At 41.3% G+C, this 25,777-nt stretch overlaps 1 protein-coding gene and 2 pseudogenes across 3 annotated transcripts in view; all 3 read left to right on the top strand.

Annotated features, from left to right (window-relative positions):
* Positions 1 to 20: 20 nt before the first annotated feature.
* Positions 21 to 18,585, top strand: LOC105074795 (matrilin-3-like; annotated as a pseudogene).
* Positions 18,586 to 18,875: 290 nt separating this feature from the next.
* Positions 18,876 to 25,777, top strand: part of LOC105074779 (WD repeat-containing protein 35) — a 47,443-nt gene continuing 40,541 nt past the window's right edge. Inside the window, exons 1-2 of one of the 3 annotated variants that reach the window (XR_012504184.1) lie at positions 18,876 to 20,956; positions 21,628 to 21,745. Coding sequence is in view for 2 of the 3 variants with exons in the window: in XM_074358144.1 (XP_074214245.1) it covers positions 20,933 to 20,956; positions 21,628 to 21,745 (142 nt within the window). In the remaining variant the exon portion in view is untranslated. The remainder of the gene's footprint in view (positions 20,957 to 21,627; positions 21,746 to 25,777) is intronic. The other 2 variants (XM_074358144.1, XM_074358143.1) reach the window with 2 other exon arrangements.
* Positions 24,975 to 25,502, top strand: LOC123619143 (E3 ubiquitin-protein ligase RNFT1 pseudogene; annotated as a pseudogene).

The following is a 25,777-nucleotide window of genomic DNA, read 5'->3' as shown; positions in this document are numbered from 1 at the left end:
TGCCCGGGGCCGGGTTCGCGGGGCGGGGCGTACGCCCGAGGGGCGTGGCCCAAGGCCACGGGGAGGGGCTCAGGGCCGTGGGATCTTTAAATGAGCAGCCCGCGGGCCGGGCACCGGCCCGCGACTGACCCAGCCAGCGAGTGAGCCACTACCTGCCGACAGACACGGGCAGCAGCACCGTGCTGCCAGTCATGCCGCGCCACCTCCCGGGACTGGTCCTGCTGCTCTGGCCGCTGCTGCTGCTGCCGCTGCCGCTCCCCCCCCCCCCCGCCGCCCCCGGCCCCCAGGCCTGAAAGGGCTTCCGGAGGTTGGGGACTCGCGGCCCAGGGGGCAGCCCTGGACGCAGTCCCGCTCTGGCCGCCCCCACCGGCGCGGCCTGTGCAGGGGTCGGCCAACCTGGCGGGGCCCGCCGCGCAGGTATGGCCTGGGCGAGGGCGGGAGAGGGGCGAGGGCGGGAGAGGAGCCAGGCCGAGAGGGACGCCTGGCAGGAGGGCGGGAGGGAGATCCAGGGCCGGTGCCAGCGGGGTGGATGGATGGGCACGGGAATCCAGCGTCGAATGAGGAGGAAAAGCCTCCGTCATCCGACAAGTGTTTCTTCCATCCCAGTCTGCTCCAGACCATGTTGCAGGAGAACAATCCCCTCCCCAACGAACTCTGGAAAACTGAGGTCCAGAGAAGGGAAGGGAGATGCCCAAGGGCACTCATAGCCAAGGCTAGACTTTGAATCTCTAGAAGTTCGAACTCCAGCAACTGCCCCCCTGAGATTTGGGCAGGGAGGATGGGGCAACTGTGGGAACACAGGGTACCTCCCAGCTCTCTGACCATTTCCACCTCTGGTTCAGTTCAATAAACCCTTCCTGAGATTCTGCTTTTAGTTCTCTGATTGACTGGGCCCCAGCCCCAACCTGTACTCTCTTACATTCTCAAACACTCAAGACACTTTGGGTCTTTGGTGAACAATTTCATTTCTCTTTTGGGTCAGTAGTTGGTTCCTGTGGCAGAGCAAATCTCCTAGAGCAGCAGAGCTGGAAGATCATCTGACCGAATCCCTAAAAGCACATGTAGGGAAACAGGATTGTCAAGCCAAGGGGACTCAGCAAATCAGTGTCAGAGCCTGGGGTAAAACTCAGAGCTCAGGTATCCCAAGCATGGGTTTTTCTACTGCTCCAAGCTACCGAGCTCTTAATATGGTTTATATGAGATTTTATCTTCATTACCAAAAAGTCCAGCTTCAGACATGTAAAGAGAGGCTGCACCAAACCATTTTCTGAATGTTGAGTCTCATCTGGCCAGTTTCATCTGCCTCAGCCTGATTTGTGTTGTTTACCCCTCCTGCACCTTTCTGGATAATGTTGATGAAAAGCACAAGGGATTCTTCCCTGCCCAGCTCCACTGGGATGGATTTGAAATGGTGAGAGCATTGTCATTGAGACAGGCTGTGCCAGGGTTTACAATGGTTAAATTCAGCTGGTAGCTAGTTGGTTGCTCCAGGCCAGGCAGGAATGGGGATAGGGGAGAAACTTGTCTCCCAGAAGTAAATATTACCTCTGGTCCTGATCCACTTCCCTTGGGGATGGAACTGGGAGAGGGAGGAGGGATTCTGCATGGGGTGGTCATATTTCCCCTAAGCAGCACTCATCCTTCATTACCTGGGATCCAACTCAATATTGAATGATAATTCTTTAACAAACACCACATTGCACTCTTTTCCAAATTCCCTCCTTTTTGCATCCAGAAATTGCTAAGCTTTGCTATGGGCTTTTATTTCTAGTGGAACTATCAGAAATTAACAATTACTGTGAATAAGGAAGCATTTTAGGAAATTCAGATTCTCCATTTTCTTGGTTTCTGAGAATCAAAGTGCTGTTAACTAGTAAAGAGGAATGAGATTCAAAAACAGTGAGGAGAGGGTCCAAATCAGGAAGTGAGCAGATAATCACAGAATGTCCTGCCATCCGAGTCAGGCCCCCTGTATTTTCTATTCCTGTGGTAATAAATTACCACAAACTTAGTGGCTTAAAACAACACACATTTATTATCTAGGAATTCTGTAGATCAGAACTCTGACACTAGTCTCACTGGACTAAAATTAAGGTGTCAGCAGGGCTGCGTTCCTTTTGGAATGATCTTAGGGGAGAATCCGTTTCTTTGCCTTTTCCAGTTTGTAGAGGCTGCTCTCATTCCTTGGTTCATGGCTTTCCCCCTCCGTTTTCAAAGCCACCAAAGGCAGGGTGAGTTCTTCTCACATGCCATCTCTCGGATTTCCTCTTCTGCCTCCCTCTGCCGCTTTTATGGACTTCTGTAATTACATTGGACCCACCAGAATAATCCAGGATAGCCTCCTCATCGCAAGTCTTTAATCACACCTGCAACGTCTCCTTTACTACATAAATTAACATACTTACAGGTTCTGGGGATTAGGATATGGACATATTCACGAGGTGGGGAGGATTATTCTGCCCACCTCACCCTCTGTAACCGCCCATAGATGATTCCATGTGAAAAACCAAGTGGAGAAGGAAGGAATCCTGCATGTTTACTTTTAAGAACATAACCTAGATATTAGTAAGGGCATCATTTGGGTGTTAGTGACAGGATTGCTAGATACATAGTTTTCCTTTTACTCCAGTTATGCAAAAACATCCAGATCCATCCTCCAGAAAGATTTTCTTCTTCTTTACTCTTGATGCATAGCAATCAGGGATGAAATTAAATTCTGGAGTTGTTTAAAAAAAAAAAGAATTAAATCTTTTTGACTTAGCTAAATACATGACATACAGCATATTTCAGGCTGGTGGCTCAAAGTCAACATGCAGGATATTGACTAGGTATATGAGATAATGTTGATTTCTGTGGTGGAAAATGTTGCCTCAGAGAGAGGCAACCATGCAGTGAAAAGTCCCTTTGGGATAGGAGTTAGGAAACCTGGAGTCCAATCTATGTTCTACAGCTTTCAAGCTCTTATACCTCCTTGAGACTCAGGTTTCTCACCTGTAAAATGGGTATAAGAACAACCTCTGCATCTCTGACATCACAGGGTTGTGGTGTTGGAATCCTATGATCGCCAAAAGGTTATTGAAAGTAGAATATTATTTACTTTTCTAATTAAATACATCTAGGAATCAGGATAAAACCAAGAGGATAGTTTTCAGTTTTTAAAAGAAATCTATATAGATGCATAATTCCTATTCCAGACAGGGCTTTTTCTGTCATCAACTGCTTAGCCTAGGAATTTATTTTGAACAAATAAATACCTATTCTTTCCCCCGCTATCCACGAAGTAAATTGCCTTCTTAGAGTAGCATCAATTTCCAGCCCCCTATTAGGAAAGAAAAGACCCTAATGACACTTCATGCTCAGGTATCTCGTTTCCATTTAGGGCTTGGTGTATATGATGTGTGTGTGCGTGTGTGTGGGGGTATGTGCTGGAAAAGAAGGAGCAATGACCTGAAAAAGGCTTCTCTCTTAGCCTGGCCAGACTTTTGGACTTGATTTTGGTGGCTAGGAGAGAGAGGAGAGTAGAATGAGTTTGTCAGAAGGGAATGAATAAGAGGAGGTGAAAACAGAAATGTACTATGTAGTTACAATGTGCCAGGTCCTTTTGTGTGGGAAAGATACAAGTTCCTTGAGGGCAGAGAATCTGGCTGACTTGTTTTAGTAGCCCTTTGGCTTAATACCCAGTAAGCTTTCAAGAAAAAAATTTGGTAAATGAAAAATGAAAGAGGTCACTAAGAGAGTTCGGTGGGGGCCGTAGGATGGAGATCAAGTCAAAATCTCTGCTTCTTAAACAAGACATGCTCACAAAGATGCAAATGCAATACACATGGATCAGATTAAGTTCCATGTAATCTGCTTCTTTCCACTTTCAAGCTATAGCTCAGCGCTACGTGCACCGCAAAATCCACTAAACATGAGTGAATGACCAGTTGGAGGGAGAATTTAGGGCCACTCTGGAGTAGTCTTCACCACCTTGGGAGTGGAGTAAAAGAATGAAGCCACCAGGAGAACACGTGTGCCTCAACTCAAACTGCCGTTGCCTGAGGGGTCTGTGAGGCCTGGGCAGGGGAGTGAGCCGTGAGGCTGCCCTGTCACATGGTTCAGGCACTGTCCCGTTGCCTCAGGTGCACAAAGTGCCCAAGAAAGGTCTGGAATCCATTTATTCCTGAGAGTCAAGAGGAACCTTCGAGCAAAACTTTACGCAGAGGGATGAGACTCCAAGTGAAATGTCAGGACTTAGCCAGTCTATAGGAGAGATGTTTAGGGAAAGTCACACCTTTATGTGAATTCTCACTAGTGCGTTCTGAAGGCCTCAGTGCTTTCAACATCCAAATGGAGGGTGGTCTTGGGCAAGTGAGCAAACAGGGGTAATATGGGGTCAGAGGATGCTGTGTTGCCTGGTCTCCAATCCCAGAGCTCTCCAGGTGGGAGAATTGCCAGGTTTCTGACTGTGGTCTGATCATGGCTTGGTCATTTCTGTTCCCCACACCCTTATTTGCAGGTGTTTGCAAGAGCAGGCCCTTGGACTTGGTGTTTATCATTGATAGCTCCCATAGTGTACGGCCCCTGGAGTTCACCAAAGTGAAAACATTTGTCTCGTGGATAATCGACACTCTGGACATCGGGGCTGCGGACACGCGGGTGGCAGTGGTGAACTACGCTAGCACTGTGAAGATTGAGTTTCATCTCGGTACCCACTCAGATAAGCAGTCCCTGAATAGGGCTGTGGCGTGGATCACACCCTTGTCTACAGGCACCATGTCCGGCCTGGCCATCCAGACAGCGATGGATGAAGCCTTTACAGTGGAGGCAGGAGCTCGGGGGCCCACTTTCAACATCCCTAAGGTGGCCATCATTGTGACAGATGGGCGGCCCCAGGACCAGGTGAACGAGGTGGCGGCTCGGGCCCTGAGCTCTACGCTGTGGGTGTGGACCGGGCAGACATGGAGTCCCTCAAGATGATGGCCAGTGAGCCCCTGGACGAGCATGTTTCCTACGTGGAGACCTATGGGGTCATTGAGAAACTTTCCTCTAGATTCCAGAAAACCTTCAGTGGTAAGTCTTTGCTTCCCACTAGAAAGGGTGTTATAGTTAGACATCGTGTATCCAAAGAAAAAGAGATTTATTCTTTTTTTTTCTTTCTTTTGGTGGAAATTTTAAGGAAAACTTTTATAAATGTTTTTTTGTGCTTTTTTTTTAATGAATGTAAACACAATTTGTTGATTAGGAATATAGAGCTGCCTTATATATGTAACTTGGTTTGTTCATAAAATCTTCATGTTTGCATTAGAAATGTGAAGTTCTGGAAGTATCCAGGATAAATGATCCTGTGTTCCCTGATGGGGGTCAGGAAAATAAATAAATAAATAAATAAATAAATAAATAAATAAATAAATAAATAAATAAATAAATAAATAAAATAAAATAAAATAAAATAAAATAAAATAACTCAAGACACCTCTTTTCTCCCTTCTGCCCACCACAGTTTTTCCAGATGTTTTCTTTAGTTTTACCATCTCTAGGTTTAACAGAACCCTGTTGGTTTTCCTGCAGAAGACGGGGAAGTGTATCCGTCCACAGAAGAATCAGCTGGCTTGCATTCCAGCGGAACTGTCGGAGTGCACACTAGGGAATACTCCAGTTTTCAGGTTGGCTCTTTCTCAGATTACTCCTTGTGGATGGGCAGGATTAGGGGCCAGGGAGACTGAGATTTCAGCTCACTCGTGAGCTAGTGCGAAGCAGGGTATTTTTTGTTTTTGTTTTTTGATCGTTCTGTTACTGTCCTCCTTTCTTCCTTTAGGATAGAGTTTAAATACGAATATGCTGATTTAATTAGAATTTTTAGCATGACTCAGCCAAATCCACGAATATGAATCCATTCAAAGCTGATGTTTGCTTTCAGTCACTGATCGGTATTGCGAATTTGTGGGACTCAAACTTTTTAATTTTAATTTTAAATTTATTTTTGTTTTTCTTCTTAAAGTTTCTATTTCTCTCTGTATTCATGCTTTATGTTTTTTGTCATTTGGAGATAATCTTTCAAAGCCCCCTATGGAATTATCCAGGCAGGTGTGGACAGATTTCTAGTTCAGGTGAATTTTAGCAGTGTTATTATTACTATTTTTTTAGAGGAGGGATATATTTAGTTTATTTATTTTTAGAGAAGGTACTGGGGATTGAACCCAGGACCTCCTGCATGCTAAGCGTGCACTTTACCACTTGAGCTATACCCGGGCACTGCCCTGTTCAGGTGAATTTTAAAATGTAGATACCTTTGGCTATATAATCTATTCCACATTTTGTATTTTCAACATGCATTTATTGATCACTGACGATACAAAGAGAAAGGTAGTCCCTCTCCACTATCCAGCAACAGTCTGAGGGTGTGGATGAGACAAACAAATGGATCAATAATTACAATTGTAAATTTCAAGGAGACTTTTTATATAAATGAAGGTGAAACTCAGCAGTCAACAATTTGTCAGGAAATGGGAGATGAAGTCTCGGTCAGGACCTAAGCCAGACCTGGCTGAGGCCCCCTTGTCTTTCCTGCCCCAGGACACTGGGCCTTCACAAACTGTCCTTGGCTTTGGTGGCATCTACTCGGCATTCATTGGTTTCCCAAAAGAAAATGGCTTTCTTTCTCCCAGGAAAACCCCTTGTGCTTGTGGGTGAGAGCTTTTCCATAAAGATACTAGTCTGTAGCAAGGCTGGGTCTCAAAGCTAGCACCTGGGGTTGGGGGTTGAAGGACATAAAGTAACAAGCAGTGAGTGGCCACCTTTTCATTCTGGTACAAAAGGCCTGCTTGTTCTGGGGAAAAATATTCTTTCTATGGAAAAAAGACTGAGGGGTAGCTTGTTGTAGTCAACGGGCTGGAAAGATTATTCCATGAAAAGGCCCTTCTTAGGAAAATATTAGCCTTGTCCTGTTGCCAAAAAGTGGAGACTGGGTAACCTGCCATGGGGGTGCTGGCCTCCTCCAAAAGGCCTCCTTGGTTTCTCAGAAATGACTCCATTCATTGATTCTTCTATCAAAACATGTCACTAGGAAAAAAAAAATCCAAAGAGATAGAAATGACTCCAGGAGCAAAAAGATGGAGATGCAGTTTAGCTAACATCATCTTATTTATTGTGTTTTTCCTTTTCTTTTTACCGGTTTGTGTATAGCATATGAGTTTATTCTCCTGGCAGATAGGAGAGCTCCTGAGGTAGCATGCATATACATTTGAGTTCAGGAACCCATGTTGCATATTCAGAAGACAGTTACCTGCATTGCCCTCCACCATTTGCATGTTCAAACACGTATTGGTGCCCAAGAGTGAGTGGGTTCCAGGCCGAGAGGAATGTCTGAGTGTGAATTGTTTAGACACAAACTATAGAACCCTTGCAATCTGGGTTCTGGTTGCAGTGGGACCACTAGCTCATAGAACTTCAGGAAGTACTTTATTGTTCTCCCTGTTTCTTGTTGGGAAGCAAAAGTCTTTTTTTCTGGTCAGGTGGATATGCTGAATAAAATATCAAATTGCCTGCCTCCTGTAAATGTTTGGCTAGGGCTCCAAATTCAAAATTCCCTTTCTCCTTTGAGAAGTCAACCGTAAGATCTATGATTTTAAATTAGTAACATTACTAGTTACTAATTTAAACATTACTAAGAGTGGTATTTGTAATAGGCCAGGGACAGAGGAAAAGAGCCAGTTTTTATAGTGAACTAAAGATAGCATTGGAGAGGAACCCAGAGAGCAATGTGTTTTTGACATGGGAGAGAAACTATCTAAAATGCTTCTTACATGTCAACGCTGACTGTTATAAATTTCTTTGCACTGCTCTGGACCTGTGCATGCTTGGCACACACCAGGGCCAGCACGTGTGTGTCAGTGACGGGGGAGGCAAGCACCACTGTGAGTGCAGCCAAGGCTATTCCCTGAATGCTGATAAGAAGACGTGTTCAGGTGAGGCCTGCTTAGGGGGTGGTGGCTGACTGCGACTGATGCGGGGACTCACTCTCTGGGCTGGAGACTGGCTTTATGCTTTTCTCCTCACTGCCTTTTGGCTGGTTTTCTGTTATTAACAATTTTCCCTGAGAGGGAACAGGAGAAGAAAAGTGAGATAATACATAAAACAGCCTATGGTGGGACTTACTACTAGTTTTAGAGAGAAGGGCCAGTAGGGAAAAGGGCTAGTGTGGAAAGGGCCCAAACTCTTGGTCTTTTGAGCATTTGAATTTTTTTCCTGGATTTATTTAATTAAATAATTAATTAAATACAAGCTACTCTGGCCTTTGTGACTATAGACACTCGTGGAATCTAGAAATGGAAGAAAACTTAGGGAGGTTCTCACACATCGGCCATATGAGCCATCACATATAGTCAGTGAAGAATGGGAATTAGGTCCATTTTGTAAAATCCTAGAAAAAAGTTTTTGAGAGGAAGAAAACTTAGAGATTGTTTAATTCAACATACTCATTTTATAGGTTGTGAAACTGAGACCTAAGGAAGGGAAAAGGATAATCCTCGTCACGGGGCCTGGTAGTGAAGGAGCCAAGACCAGGGGTCATCGGTTCCTATCCTCCATCCCAGTAGTCTCCTTCTTGTGCCGGTCTGTCTTGTTTCATTAGCATTGTGTGTGTGTGTGTGTGTGTGTGTGTGTGTGTGTGTGTGGTATGGCCCACAATCATTTACTCACCACGCTTCCGGTATGTTGACATTTGTCCTGATCGTCTTTTGATAGCTATTGGTAAGTGTGCTCTTAACTCTCATGGGTGTGAACACATCTGTGTGAACGACAGAGCGGGCTCCTACCCCTGTGAGTGCTACGAGGGTTATACCTTAAATGAAGACAGGAAAACGTGTTCCGGTAAGTGGGGCAGGGGGCTTTACTATTGCTTCCCTGTCTACCTGCCTCCCTAGCCAGCGTTAGGGAGGGGGTCCATCGATGGGGAACTTGGTCTCTTTTCCTCTCTCGCCATCTTGGGCTTTTCCCACCTCTTATTAGAAACGTTAGAAACAGCAGCATGTGTGTATCATGACCCACATGTGTGAGTGTGTTGTTCATTTCCTTCTCTGTACCCAGCCCCCAACAGTCCTTTCCAGATGCTAAAGACACTTTAGTAAATTAAAGTTACATAACACTCCACAAGACACTTATTACTTTTAAAGGGAAAACAGTAAGTTCATAGTGGAGAAACCTGGTAGACACCACTTCAGCCAAGTGAGCAAAATTAATGTCACCAGCAATGGCACATAGTGATGTTGTGGATCCCCTGACATGATGTTCTGAGGGCCCAACAACACATCTGTGGTATACTTGCTGAAAACTCAGAATCATGAGGAAGCCTCAGACAAACCCAAATTGAGAGACATTCTACAAAATACTTTTTCAGTAATTTTCAAATGTGTCACTGTATGAAAGGCAAAGAAAGGCTGAGGAATTGTCCCAGATTGGAGGAAATTAAGGAGATGTGACAACTTAATGCACTTTGTGATCCTCGACTGGATCCTGGACCAGAAAAAGAACGTTAGTGGTGGAACCATTGGCAAAACTTGAATAAGGTCTATAGATTAGTTAATAGCATTGTATCAGTGCTAATTTTCTGGTTTGATAATGACACTGTGCTTGTATAGGATGTTAACATTTGGGGAAATGGGGTGAAGTACAGGACTTTTTGTACTATTTTTGCAACTTTTTCATGAGCCTGAAGTGATTTCAAAATGAACAGTTCAAAGGTTAAAAAATAGTTTAAAAATATGTCAGTACAGAGAAAAGATCACTGAGTGGCAATTTGGGTCTTGAGTTCTGATGCTGCTCTGAGTCAGTTGGTCTCCTTTGGACTCAGTTTCCTTATTTCTTACAAGAGAGGGTTGAGCTATGGTTTCTTCAAACTCTAGTTCAATCTCTTTCTGAATCTAGTATAATTAGCCCCACAACTGTTGGAGTCCCTCAGATTCAGCATAAATACAACAAACCTATAAGGAATGCCTTACAAAGTATTTATGAGATACTCAGATTATGAAAACTCAGTAAAAATGATTGTGAACATGAGTTGAGGAAGATAGAAGAATAAGTATTATGTGTGTAGGATTTTGTTTTACTCAGCTAATTTATTGGTAAGAACAAATATGACTGATGGCTTCGAATGGTTTCTAATCAGTTTTCTGCTTCTGCATTTCTACCTACAAATAAGAAGATTGCTCTATATGGGTAATAAAAGACTTTTCCACGTTTAATTTCTTTCCTTCTGGACTTTCGTTTGGCAGCTCAAGATCAGTGTGCGCTTGGTACACATGGCTGTCAGCACGTTTGTGTGAATGACAGCGCTGGATCCTACCACTGTGAATGTTATGAGGGCTACACTCTGAATGAAGATAAAAAAACATGTTCAGGTAAAGTCCATTCAATAAACCCTTTCACATGTGGCTCTTTCTACTGTGGTGAAACCAACTTGCAATTTACCAAGAGAAGATTCTTAAAGGTAATGTAAAGAATCGGGCCTCAGACATTCTACCATGTTTACAGACCAAGACACAGTGCTCAGAGGGCAACGAGCTCATTAGGTTTTGCAAACATAGCTTACTTCAGACAATTACTTGGAAATGGGTAGGCAGTGGGGGATATGAGAAAAGCTAATTGAATGCAGGGTCCTTATCCAGGAAAATTTTATAGCTCTGTAAAGCAAATAGGAAACTTTAGAGGAAGTCAGTTGGACAGTAACTATTTGGTGTAACAGGCTGAAAGTGATCTTTTTCCAATTAAAACTTGGCCTGGAACTTTTCTGTAGCGTTAATCTTAAAGCTGGATCGTTTCAGTAAAGGAGACTTTGTAAACGACTGAATTAGACCCACACAGATCTTCCAGTAAGTTTGAAGCAAGTCCTTTCCTGACAGTTTCTCGATGATCAATCTTGGGTGAATCTGAGCCTTATGACTTGGTGAGGGAGCCCATGCCAGCACTGCTAATCCTCATTAGTTTGATTTAAACTCACTGGCAGAACAGGGTGGCATTTATAATGTAAAAACACACCTTAGAGAAGCTCCTAGCTCTCCGAGTGGTGTTTCATTTTAGCATACTCAATATTTTTTTTTAGGTTTTATGTGTATTTTCTTCTCCCTTGAGGAGATACATTACATGACCTTTTCAAAAGGGATTAAAAGAAGTGGAATATCACCAAGTCCCATTTTTTAAAAACATGAGATCAGTACAAGAGTACTGAGCATCTGTTGATTCCCAGGACTGTGCTAAGCACTGCGGGGCTATAAAGTGGAAGCTTCTGCCTCTGGGTGCAAAGAGAACCAGCACCTTAAGGAAGCAGGGACTAAGTAGTCAGGGGCTGGTGGTACTAAGGGCGGCAGAGGCAGGATGTCCGGGCCAGACACAGAGGGGGTGGGGCTGGAGGTGGGCCTTGGAAGGTAGCGAAGGTTTAGATGGAGAGCGGCAAGGGCAAGGGGCGTGGCTTGTGTTGGTTTGTTCAAGGGTGGAGGGACTAAATCACCTGGATGGAGAGGACTCATGGTCACACATCTCAAACCATCACAAATATTCCCACTTGGTACTTTAAACTGAGGCCTTTAAACAGAAGGCCTGGAAAAAGGAAACAAAAACAAATTTAGATGTAAACTAACAGATATTATGGAATAAAAACGGAACATTTTACTAAAAAAAGAAATCAAAGACGATTTTCAGTTAAAAAACTTTATGAGGAAACTGAGGTACAAACAGATTAAGTGACTTGCCTGTAGTCACTTGATTGCTGAGTAGCAGAGCCAGGATCTGAATCCAGGTACTTGCTCTGGTGGTGACACATTCTCTCAAACACTAAGCCATACCATCTCAGGGTAGAAAGCACAGGAGAGCAAAAGGAGATAGAAGAAAAAGACAAGATGGGGCAGTTAGTATTTTTCACATTTTAAAGTAATAATGAATCCATTCTAAAACTGGGTGCATGACATGGGCCAGATACCCTGCAATGACCTGCCTACCCCTTGCTGGGCAGTGGGAAGGCTTGTAAATTAAATGCGGAGCCGCAGATCGGGGGCCGGAGGCTGCAGACTTGTATACTTGTTATTTCTGGAGCGGCTGCTAAGCTGGGATGAGGGGAAAATGAAATGCTCTGATATTTTGCTGCAAACATCTGAATTGTAGTAGTGAAGGAGAGTATCACTGTGAAGGTTGGGAAGACTAGGGGTGGATTACATAGGGCCATATGTTTCATGAAAAGTATTTTGTAGGCAATAGTGAGCCACGGAGGGGTTTTGAGCATGGAATGACACTTATGAGAAGAGTTAGAGGGGAACAGATAAAATAGTTTGGCTCCTTTAGTGGCCGAGGAAGAAGCTATGTCTCCCAGGAAGCCCTTGCTCCTTGTAACGTACTTACTTGTGACAGGTAATAAGTGCTTCCTTATCCAGTCATACACCATCGTCATCACTGTCATTGCTGTTATTTTTGTCTCTATCTCTGTGCGCGTGTGTGCACATGCATGCAAGCCATTGTTTTCTGTCCCACTGTGTATGTATCAAGGGCAGGCCCTCAGTCAGTACAGTCTTTTTTGTGCAGCATCAGTTTAGCTCCAGGTGCAGGCCAGGTAGGTCCCTAATAAGTTATTTTTGGTGATGGCGAAGATAATCCTTTGTATAGGTGGAGACGTTGGAGGCATTTATGGTCATCAGGAAACGCCAAAGGTAAGTTCTGGAACAGAATCAAGACTCAGTGCTGCCCCAGTGCTGTAGGTAGGAAGAAAAGAAGGTATCCAAGATTTCTACAAGAAGTAAAAAGGAAAGTGGTGCAATAAAAGGTGAGGCTAAAGAGATGTTAGGGAAAAGGGAACCAGGTCTTCTGAAACACTTCGTTGATGACTGAAGGAGTCATTTGCTGTACTTGTTGGGATCAAACCAAAGGTTCTTTTCTCCCAGAAGTTTGGGTTTGGTTTCCTATTGTAATCTGTGAATATTTTATTTCCTGCCCCACTCCTGGTCAGTTCGTAACAAGTGTGCTCTGGGCTCTCACGTTGCCAGCACATTTGTGTGAATGACGGGACCGCCTCTTACCACTGAGATTGTTACAATGACCACACCTTGAAGGAAGACAAGAAGACATGTTCAGGTAAGACTGTCCCTTTAAGCCTAATTCATGTGGCTAGGACAGTCTTCTAGGAGTAAGCTTTCTTGTCTCCAAGTCTGGAGCACAGTTCTGAGTCTTGCTCCTGGTCAGAATCCTCCAGTGGTTCCCAGCTGTCGTCAGAATGGAATAATTCTACTTTTCCACCAGGCATTCTTTCTTCTGCGATCTGACTTCATCATTTCTCTGGGTTTTTTTTTAATACAAATTTATAGATTAAATAAGCAATGATGGAAAATAACAGAATAGGGGTTGGAGGAAACTATTTCAGGTTGGGGGGCTCTCTCTGAGGAGGTGACATTTGAAACCTGAGAACTGGCAGCAGGTAGGTTGAGACTGGAGGCTGGCAGGAGGAGGGGGAGCAATGCTAGGCCCTGTGTGGTGGCTTTAGAGGGGAGAGAAAGTGAAAGGCCACCAGTGTGACAGAAGCATGACCAGCCAGGAGGAATGTGGTGTAAGATAGTTTGGAGAGTTAGGCAGGAGCCAGATCATGCTGATATCCTGGGGCAAGGGAAATTCTATGAGAAATGGGAAGTCATGGAGAGTTTGAAGCAGAGGAGTGACATAATGCTGTTTATATTTTTAAAAGTCACTCTAGCTGCTGTGTGAAGAGTAGATTGAAGAGGATGGAGAGCAGAGGAAATCTAGTTTGGAGGCTATTGCAGTTGGGCTGGGACAGTGGCATTGATGATAGAAGTAAACTGATTCCAGATATGTTTTGGAGGGAGGATGAATAGGGCTTGGTGATAAACTGGATGTTGGGGATAGAATGAGGGAGGAATAAGGATGGCTTTCGTATTCCACTTGAGCAGCTGGGGGGATGGGGCATCTTTATTGAGGGAAGACTGAGAGTGAAGCATATTTGGGGAAGAAAACTCAAGGGTTTTGGACTTGTGTTTTTTATGCTCCTGTAGATTGTAAGCCCCAGCCCCGAAGGGCAGTCGATCTCTGTATTCCTAGCATCTACCATTATACCTGAGAGTTACTCAGCAGATATTTCTTCATTTGAAGTCAAGTATGGATCAGTTCTTGGGGAGGGTGACAATAATAAGGACCAGCTTGCTTCTAGAATTTGAATACGTCTGGGTATACTGTTGCCCGACCTAAGTGTTTAATCTTCAGAAAAATCAGTCTTGGGCATTTTTTCTTCTCCTGGAAGGTGAGGATTCCAGCATGATTTGTAGTGGTTTAGGCTCTGACCTCGCTTGTTTTAGCCATTCACTTATTTATTTGTGCAGCAAGTATCCACGGAGCTACTGTCATATATCAAGTACTCTGTTAGGTCCGGAGGAAGGACCTGGAGACAGATTAATATTTTGTGGTTCACAGTGTACAAGTATTGCACTACTTTTGTTAAACTTATTCCTAAACATTTTATTCTTTTTGATGCTATTGTGAATGGACCCATCTGTCAACTTTCAATTGCACAACATCCCAATTTTCCATGGGGTGTTTTATTGAGGATGTTACACTGAGCCCCTTCTCTCACAGAGCTTACAGTTTGTCAGGCAAGATACACTGGAAAAGTGTCATAGGTACCAGTTTTATACTTTGTACAGGGATGATGGGCATGTACTTGATATTCAGTAAATACTTCAGGGCTAACTAATTAACCAGTTGAGATGGGGATTTGAGTTGGCTATCACTGAAAGTTTCAGTAGGATTTGGACAGCTACATAGGTTATATTTAATCAAGTGAATTTGTGGTCCCCCAGCCTCGTATCTTCTTTGTAGCACATGGGAGAAAATGTAGGCAGAAAGGACTATGCCCTGTCCTCAGGCAGTACTACTACTCAGCTGGCAGATAATACGCGTTTTCAGACCTGGGAAGTTACTCTTATTTCTGTTAGGCAACTTTAGGGGCTACAATACTGAGTAGGAATAGCTGCCTCACTGAATTACAGAAAGAAATTGGGGTTAGAATTATCATTCTCCCAGGTATAGAAACCTGAATTTTTAGTTCCAAAGTATTTATGGGTAAGAACTAGAATTCTCAGTTCAAACCATTCAGGGGAGTAAGTCTGTATAGGAAATCGGGAATTACCTAGTTTTAATCCTTAAAATATTCTAACCACACAAATAGAGGACCGTTTTCCTCATTTTCATTTCTTATTGAGGACACAGGATCACAAGGAGATTGCCTTATCTCTGCATTCTGGGCATCTTGTTGTTGTTGTTGTTGTTGTTGTTGTTGTTGTTGTTTAATTAAAAAATGCATTTATTTGGGGGAGATAATTAGGTTTAGTTATGACTAGAGGGAGGTACTAGGGATTGAACCCAGGACCTTGTGCATGCTAAGCATGTGCTCTACCACTTGAGCTATGCGTGCTACCGCTTGGGCTATACCCACCCCCGCATTACATCATCTAATTAAACACTTACTTTATATCATGGAAAATTTTAGACAACCACAAAAGTTGTCTAAACCACAATATAATGAACTCTCTCATGTTACCATCCCACAGCTTTGACAGCTGTAAACTTTACCTCAGTATCTCCTAACTCAGTTTCTTCTGTGACACTCAAATTCCACAGTATTTTCTCCTCTTTCTTTGTGCTCTTATATCCTTTTCTCTTCTAGAGAAATGCATTTAGGTAAGTCTTAAAAATGGAAGTACTGAAGCACAGATTTCCTGATTTGCTATGATTTCTAATTAGCTGTAACACTTGTGTATTGTCCTTCTCATCAGCCATTGAAGAAGCATGAAGACTCATCTCCACAGAAGATGCTTGTGCGTGTGAAGCCACACTGGCATTCCAGGATAAGGTCAGCTCGTATCTGCAGAGGCTGAACACCAAACATATCCTTTCTGGAAGGTTTTCTGCTTCTGCTTGAAGCAAGCTGGGGTACTAAAATTGGGCCGACATTCCACAGGATAAGGAAAAAATTCATTAAGTTTTAAGATGGGCAATAGTAGCACATAGCTTTATTTTTTAAATTTAGAATTCTTTTCAAATGTTTTAATAGACTGTTATGCCTATCTTTACTTATGTGCAAAAGCTGTGTAATTATTTCTTTTCCTAGTGCTTTTTCACAGATGTAGAAGCTCCTCACTGAGCTCTGTTTAACAGATGGTGCTATTCTGCTGATTCCTTACTATGGCTTTCGTATTCAGAACGGGACAGCTGATTACCAGGGTGTGACGGTGCAGAAGACACTGAGCTGTACACTCTCTCTGTCCAGCCCAGTGGTCAAAACGCAGACTTCAAAATGGAACATAGTAGCACCTCAGCAACCTTCCAAATCAGTTGTTTAGCCAAAGAAGTCACTCAGGAAAAAGTACTTTTTCTTAGCGCAGCTCAAGTGAACTGACAACACCATTCTAGTGATCCCAGAGGAGTGGTACTCAGACTGAGATGGGGCCACCCTAGGCGTCTGCAGAGACCTTCAAGGGGTGTTGGCGGGGCTGGGGCAGCACAGAAGATGTTAAAGGAATCAGTTTCCAAATCCTGCACTTCCTTACATTGATCTGCCTAAAATGTGACTGGGGGTCAGTTGGCATTCTCTTTTCTCACCTCTCAGTACCACCATTCTCCTAACTTTATATAAAAAGGGCATACCTCTTACTCAGCCTACCCTTGACTAAGGTGAATTTCTTGGAAAAGTAAACTCTCCAGAGAGCCAAATAAAGGGTAAACTCAACAGATTATTAACGAAGCCCTTATAGACACATGTCCCCCAATGCATTCCATTAAGAGATACATTTCTAACCAAAACTTACCTTTTGTTTTAAATGATTTTATGTCAGAATTTGTAATTTGTTTATTGTTTAGATCAACTGCGTGCCCAAAATAGTTGTAATAATAACTCAAATGAGATAATTTAAAAAATTTAGAGCCCATGGTCAAAGAAAATTAATTTAAAGGTTATTTCAAAATAAATGTGTATTTGCTTGTTGTCTGTATAAAGTTGACATCAACGAAGTACAATAGAGTGATCAAGAACAGATTTCCAAGATTCAAAGTAGAATAAAATTCTGTAGAGAAAGTAGAAATACAATTTCAAGGAAATATTTTATTTTAGAAGAATGATAGTCGTATTAATTCAGTATGGTATTAATATTACATGGGATACATTTGAAAGACAGATTTAAATTTTATTTTAAAGAGTCACTATTTATAATATAGCAGAAATTGCGTATTTTGTAACTAAACTTAAGAAAATTTTCATATAATTTATATATGCATATAATTTAAATATGTGTATATCCATATAATTTAAATATAAGATGTCATTTGTCAAAATTACTTTAGGGGATATCTGAGCAAAAATGTTTGAAGACCACTGCTTTATATCATGCTCTCTAAAGAACAGAATATCTGAGTTTTAGAGTAAATTAGATTATTGATGAGAAAACAATTTTACTCTTTTTGTTCAAAATAGAACTTAAATGTTTTTTCTTGTATTGAAGTGTTTGAAAGTGTGGTTGCATTTTCTAATGTCTAAAAATATGTGGTGTTAGCCTTAAAACTTGCCACTCGATGACATTTTGGAGAAGTTGCAAGCAAATGAATATGGACAAACACATCGTAAAATAGCTCAATTTTTTCACCTGGAAACATGGAGCGCTTGGTGCATTTAATAATTCGGCACACTTCAATGTTCCTGCTAATAATTTGCCATTACAAATGCTTGAATGTTACTGGATAAGTAGTGTGAGGACCTTCTGGAAAATCAGTTTCATTTTTCTAAGGAAATAAATGTCCATATCCTTAAGAGCAAACTTTAGTGTCTCTAAGCTATGGCTGTGAAATAGTTGGTAGTAAATAGAATGTAAAGTTTCATATTTCTTTCTTTCTTTACTAATTGAGCCATTTAATTTTTAAATGTTTATATTAGTAAGATAACCATACATACAATGGGAACTTTTGATCTATTTTTTTTCTTGGTAATATTTATAGTATAAACCAGGCTTATTATTGAGAGTGTAAATTGTACAAAGTATTTACACATAAAAAAATCATATCATTAAATTGAGATGAATATAATTCAGAACTATATCTTCAACACTTTTGGTTTTTGATCATTTTTGCTAAAGTACTGCTGAAACTGTGATCAGGGATTATAATACACGTACCTAAATATAGTTAACACACATCAAGTGAACTGTTATATGCCATTTTTAATTCATTTTAATGTGAGAAAGAAACACACAACTAAAGACTTTAGTTGTGAATTAAGAGTATTATAACTTTTTACCAAGGACAAAAAAATCCTAAGTTTACTTCATCGTTTTACTTTAGGATCCAATCAATAAAATTATGTATTTATAAATATTACTATAACAAATAACAAAACCTAATGTTTTTAAAATGTTAATGATAAGCCTAACTTTTTTCACTTACATATTTGATACATATAATTTTTTCAGCTTTAAAGCTTGTAACTTTTAGAAGAAAACAATTCTTTAAATTGTATACTACTCATTCTTTTTTGGTTTATGTTGTCTTTAGTATAATAAAAACATCATTATCTTTATATATTATTGTCATTTTTTTGGGGGGTGACATCAACTTTGTCTATTAACACATTTCCTTAAATTAAGCTGAATTAACAACTGTTTTGAATATGAAACAGTTCCTTGTCACAGGACACACTGTTGTGGCTCTTTCTACAATTTAATTTCATGCTTTTAAGATTACAAATGTAAATTCATGTTAAATAGAAAGGCTTGAATCAAGAATCTTGTGGGAGAGGGAATACAACAAAATTACTTAAATTTAGATAAAATGATGAGGATACATTAATATATGCACCTGAAAAGCAAATGTAACCTACAAATGTAAACCCAGGAACAGTAAAAAAAATCTAAATATAAACTGTAAAGAGAAGAAATGAAAAATGAACACATCATGGCAGTATATATTATATGAAACATATATTGTTATTTGTGAACACTTTTGAAATGACCTAACACAGAGCAAGTTATTATTTTCCAAACTTGTTTGAGCACACAGTTATATTAATATATCACCAAAAAATGGTGCTATAGGAGGGATAAATGAGACTGAATGTGCAAGAACTAGGGAAAGGAATTAAAGAGAGATGAATTTTCAAGAATGTAATCATCAGTAGTTTCAACTAATCATGTCTTAAACTTTGACCGGTTGATTGGAATCCCCTGGCTTGGATAACTGATTTTTCTCTTGGGTCCAGTATAGGGAGTCCATGAGCAGGTGTCCACACATCTTAGGAATGTACAGTTTGGTGCTGAAAAAAGATACTCATACATTTGAAAATAAATAAATATATTATCTGAATGGGATAGGGGTTAAGTTTGGAAAGAATTTCCCAGGGAGACCTGATTTGTATGTTTGACTAGGCACAAATGACCAAGAAGGTAGGAACATCAGAGGATATATAAAATGGCTTTGGAAGCAGACAGGTGTGGTGGGATGAAAAAAGCAATACTGGCTTGTTTAGAGTAGGCGCACCAACATAAAGACATTCTAAGATTGAAGGAAGATCTGCTTTTAGGTGGGGTTTAGATTTGATAGGAAAGAAACTGGGACCATTGTCAACTTTTGAGTATGCCGGGTGAGGCAATAGACTCAGGTCAAAGGATTTGAACCTTATTTGCCTGAGATGGGGAAAGCCTCTAGGTGGGGAAATTAATTACTGCTGCATGAAGTACGTCCTAGATTATATACAACAGTGGTAGCTACAAATATGGTAAAAGTGAAAACGAGAGATAAAAAACAGATGAGGCTAGAGGGGAGGATATAGCTCAAGTGGTAGAGTGCACGCTTAGCATACACAAGGTTCTGGGTTCAATTCCCAGTACCTTCTCTAAAAAGAAACAAGTAAGTACACTTAACCCCCCCCCCCAATAAAACGATACATAAATTAAGAAAGAAAAAAAAAAAAAAAACAGGTGAGACTAAATAATTTCATGCGAGTTTCTGCCCTATGTCTAAAACTGTGGTCTGTAACTCTCCAAGCATTCAGAAAGGACAAGGAGAATTGAAGGAAAAAATAAGACAGAAAAAGAAGAGAATATAGAACAGTCGATGCCAGGCAAGAAAATACCAAACACCTCAATCACTTAAAAATGGAAGCTATGCCCAGTGTCAATCACATGCTGTAACAGCCCAAAGCTCACACAGATTCCCTTTTATAAGGACCCTCGGGTTGCAGTTAACAGCTTAAATAAACTGTTAAAAACTTCTAAAACAAACAGAATTGACACAATCTCCTACCCTCAGATTGCTCCAGGGAGTTCTCCAACCCCCAAAGGCACAAAGTAAGGTTTGCAACCTGAAAACGCACGTTTGTACCAACATTTGGCCAACGGTGCCAGCCTGCCAAACGCCGTGAATGACTCTGCCCTTTCAACAACGCTGGGACTTTTCGGCTTACAAAACACCCCATCGTCAGGACTTCAATGGAGTGGACGCCTTTACGCCTGAGTTGATACCGACCCCTCGGGCGAGCTCCACCGCGACCGTCCGAGGCGTGGCTGGTCCTCGGAGCCCGCCCGCACGGAGGGCGGCTGAGGCGACGAGGCAGAGGGGTGAGGGCCGCCGCCCTGGCCCAGACGCACGACAGTAAGGCCAAACCGCAAAGCTATCAGGGCCCATTCCCACTTGGCCCCGCGACGTCCGCGCGGGAGTCCGACGCCCCGCGAGGCGGGGCGACGCCGGAAGTGTCCCTCGGCGCCCTGGACGGCGGCGGTTGCGACCGGACGGCGGCGGTTGCCACTGGATGGCGGCGGTTGCCGGCGCGACAGGAGCTTGCCAAACCCGCCGGTGCTCTAGATAGGAGATTTAGAAGTTTATTGTTGCGGGCTCTGACTGCTGGGCTCGTCCTCTCGGGGTCCCCAGGATGTTATTTTACCCGAGTAAGAAAGTGAGTTTCCCGGGGTTCGCCCTCGCTGCTCCTCCGATCTCTCGTCCGGCGGGCGATTCCCGCATCCTGCCTTAGAGGCCAGGCGTCGTGATCGCGGCTTCGCCGTCCCTGCTCCCACTTTTCTGCCTGGTCCAGCCTCGGACCTCCTGCTGAGCCCCAGCTAGTCCTGGTGGAGCCAGCAGCCCTCTCGCACGATTCCTTCCCATTCCCTCCCCGGGTTAGGTCCTTCTGGGGGAACTGCAGGACCTTGCGTGCTTCCCTATCCTTCCTCCGCCACCTGTTGCTGATCCAGTTGACTTAAATTCTTTGGATTATCACAGGCCGCTGAGCAGGAGAAAAGTAATAACAAAAAGGAAGGCAAAGTGTGTGTGCAAAGAGAATATGGATTGATGGTATAGGTTTATACCTCCATTACCCCCTCCCTCCTTTAAAAAAAAAATCCATCAGGTCACTCCTCTCTCGGGTTCTTTCTCAGTCACTCACCTTGTCTTGTGTGCAGTTCTTTTTCCCAAATGGCGGGGCCCGGGGCAGTTCAGGGGACTATGTTCATTTTCATAACGGCTCGCACTTCTGCAAGGCTGGCCGTTTTTCGTCTTCAGCCTTCGTCTCGAGTAGACCCGTTCCCAACCCCTTCGTGAAGAGCTGTGAGAGTGGGTCTGGTTGTTTTTCAGATTACCATTCCCAATAATGTGAAGCTGAAGTGTGTATCTTGGAACAAGGACCAAGGATTCATAGCATGCGGTGGTGAAGATGGATTACTTAAAGTTTTGAAATTGGAGACACAGACAGGTAAATGAATGCAAATCCAAATGTTTGAACTCGACGGAAAATCATTTGTTCAGTGAGATTTGCTCATGGTATTTGTCAGTATGCAATTCTAATTCTTTCAAAAGGAAGAGAACAAAACCCCAAACATTCTGTGGTGTTTTTCTAGTTTTTTTTTTAATAACATTCAGAGAGTATCACATGTAAATGTTAGACGAATTTGGCTGAAGTTATTGATGGAAAATGAAAAAGAATGAGGAAAGAAAACTAAGACACTGTGTTGCCCTAGGCAATGTGTGTTATTGTGCTGTGTTATTAGGAGACCAATAAAAATGATGTGAATCATCATTTCAGTAAGGTTACAAAATCTCACATTTTGGCAGATTATTTGCAGGTTTATGTTATCCTTTCTGATTTTCAGATGTGTGAATTAGTATGCACCTAGTTCCCAAGAACAGAAAATTGGATTAAAAACATTTTTATTAAGAAGTCTCTTGTGTTTTATGGCTTGATTTCTCTTTTTCTAGTTCTCTGGAATCATAGCAAACTGTTACACATTTTGTTACGATCTAGTGTTGCTCCAGGTTGGAGAGCTAGACAATCCCCAATCTAAATTGTAGATCAAGATGAGGAGATTGGAGTTGGAACCTCAGCTCTGCCATAAGACCTCTGAATGTCTTTCAGCACATTGCTGACTATCCTTGGGTTTTAGTTGACTTTTTTGTAAAATAAAGGATTGAGCGAATTACTTTTTGGATTCCTTACAGCATTGCTTCTCAAGCATTATCAGACATTAGGAATCATCTGATGAGGTTGTTAAAATGGATTTCTGGGCTCTAGCCACAAAGTTGATCTGGAATGGGGTCTGAGAATTTGCATTTCTAGTGATACTGACGTTGCAGGTTCTCAGACCACACTTTGAGTAGCACTGCTTTACAGCTTTGAAGTGGTATTTAGGAATATTAATTGAGAACTTTCTATGTTTGGGGTGTTTAACCTTTAGTATCTCATTTGACTTCACAATAACCTTGAGAGGTAGGTATTCCAGATGAGAAAACTGAGGTGCTGAGCAGTTAGTAAATGGCCAAAGGTCACATAGGAAATAAGTGACACAGATAAGATTTGAAATAATGGGAATAGAAAAGAGTTTTACTTGAGTCAAACTGAGGACTGTAGGCAGGAAGCAGCCTCTCAGGTAGTTCTGGGAAACTGTTCCAAAGAAGATGGTTTTATCTCCTGCTGAAACAAACAGCATCAAACATGACAGTGGTACATTCCATCAAGGAATGTATATGCTTCCTACACAACGAGTAAGTCTGGCTTTGGCTTTGGCTCCTAGGAAGAAAGCCTTATCATTGAAGGAGTACCAGCACTGAGCATTTATATTTATCTCTGTGTTCAGAATGGACATTCTTTACTTCTGGACAATGCACGCTTTAATGATTAAAACAGATACACAAGATGTTTGATAGGCTACAAAACAGGCTGTTCTAGTTAGCATAAAGTTTAAGTTAAATAATAAATAAGCCAGAATGACTTCCCCATACTTCAATATGTGAAAATTTCTTCCATCAGAATTTAGTTTGTCTCACTTTTCAAGCCCTCGTTTTTAACCACTACACAGAGGGCTCATGGACAGCCTCAGTAGAGAGAGAATAATTGTTTTGATGTGTTAAATTAATTCTATGAAATAAAAGGCAGATTTAGAAGGTAGATACTTATGTACCAATTAGAGTTTGACCTCTGATGTTTAGCAATTTAATCTCTCAATGCTTTAGTTTTATTAACTGTGTTAAGAGAAAATAATTTTTGTCTCTGTTATGTTTTTCAAATATATAGGTACATATGTGTATGTATGTATTTTTTGTTTTGCTTAAAACATGTAGGAAGTTTTAATTACATTAAGAAATGCACTTATGTTTAATATTGTAGACTTTTCAAGAAAAAAATTACTTCTTTTCCTGTTCTGCACTTTTGATGAAGTATGGTTAGAGTATTCTTTGCAATTAGTGAGCAAGATGGCATATAGATTCTTGAGAGTCTTGGAAGATGGAGTAAATTATTTGTTTTGGAACTTAATGAGTGTAAATCATATTTTAAAGAGATGAATATAAGAACTATTACTGGAAGATTGTTAAAAGGTCAGTCTATTGTGTTTAATAAGCATAGTTGTGATAAAACAGATCCTCCAGTAACAATGACCAGATATTGCATGCCTAGTACGTTTGAAGTACTGTGTTGTACTAAAGATGCAAAGATGTGACTTTGTAAGTACCATTTTGGAGTTTAGCTACAAAATAGCTAAGTTATTATCATTCATCAATATAACAATCCTCTACATCAATAAAACACCTTCTATGGCATCATTTTAATGGCTGTTTAGTATTCCATTATGTTGGTATATATGATAGTTTATTTAACCAGTTCTAGTGTTGGACATTTAGATGTCTTCATATAGGTTGTCTCTAACAATATCTTCATATCTAAAGATATTTATTAAAGATATTTCTTTGTGTAAACCTTTAATTACTTGCTAGGATAAATTTCTAGAAGTGGAATCCACTGGATCAAAGGTCATGTACATTTATAAAGCTTCTTCGTATGTTTAGCCAACTTATCTTCTAGGAAGTTTGCACTACTTTGCATTCCCTGTGGTGATGTACTAGTTTTCACTCCCTTGCCTTAGAAGGAAAGGGACTAGAACCAGCATTAGCCTGCAGCTTTTTCCATCAGGTTAAGATGGGGAGGCGGGTAACCTTCTTCTCTCACAAGCCAACTTCCACATGTTTTGCTGAAGCCCACCTCCTCCCTCCTTCCATGGACCCTATTACTTTTTTTATCCTCTCTCTCCTTTGAGTTTCAGTTTGATTTCTCCCTCTTTTCTCTCCCTCACCAGTGATTTTCAAGTTCCAAATCCAATGGACAGCTTTTATTTTTGGTTCCTATCAGCATTTGACCTTTCCTTCTGTCTTGAATCATTGTTTTTCAAGACAGAAGAACTGAAGTTTTAAAATTATTGTTTTATTTCTATGTGTTGCTTTTCCCTCCTTTTTCAGTCTCTTTACTAGATTTTCCTCTAACTGTTGGAATTCCTGAGAACTCAGTTCTGAGCTCTCTTCATTTTACGTTCTCTTTAGACTTATTCTTTCATTCCCATGGCTTTAAATGCCATCTGTGGGGTGATGATTCCTAAATAAACATCTCCAACCCAGTCCTGATTTTTCAGACTTGGACATCACCACAAGAATCTTTCATGGGTTTTAAATGCCTTATTTTATTGGTGCCTTCTTTCATCATGCCTTTTAAATCCAAGGGTTATTGGTACATGCTTTTAGAAGAATTCTGTCAGTATTACCCAATTTTTGTTCCCATGCCAGTCTGATTTGTTTCCTCATTGGTCATGAGGAGTTTAGGAATGTAACTCACTAGAGTCTTGGAATATTGGTGGCTTTGCTCTACTTCTACCTCATTGAAAACTTTTGGCTTTTTTTTTTTTTTTTGACATCAGAACTTTCAGGTGAGTTTTGCAAAATTTTCAGCATGATCAAGTTCTGGAGTTGCTGCCAGCAAAAGACAATGTTTTGATGTGGATGATACTTGTTCAGCATGTAAAGTGGAATTCCAAAAAATTATTCTCATCTGTCAGAATATATTTTGTGAAGAGTCCTTTACTGAAGAGTTTAACAAAGAAAAAATATGCCTGCTGTGCAGAATTATGAATTCAGACCATATAAACAAAGGGAAAGATGGAACTATTTCATCACACTTTCAGATATGTTAGATCCTGTAAACCCTTAGAATCACATATCATTAATTTCACTTGGTTACAGTGACTGTTACTATGGCATTAGAATGGATTTTCAGTGCTATAAGAAACATGTTTCTAGCAAATGTTTTTAGAATACTAGAATAAGGTTTAAGTGTATAGAACAATTTTTAAAATTTCAGTGAGTGAAAGAACCTTCTGTTAAAAAAAAAATGATCCTCCTAATGTATATCAACAACATTTATTCTGTCTTAATTGTTTGACAGATGATTGTGATGTTATATATGTGC

The sequence above is a fragment of the Camelus bactrianus genome, chromosome 35 (genome assembly GCF_048773025.1).
Source record: "Camelus bactrianus isolate YW-2024 breed Bactrian camel chromosome 35, ASM4877302v1, whole genome shotgun sequence".
NCBI classification, from domain to species: Eukaryota; Metazoa; Chordata; class Mammalia; order Artiodactyla; family Camelidae; genus Camelus; species Camelus bactrianus.
This window is presented reverse-complemented; position numbering and strand designations above follow the sequence as displayed.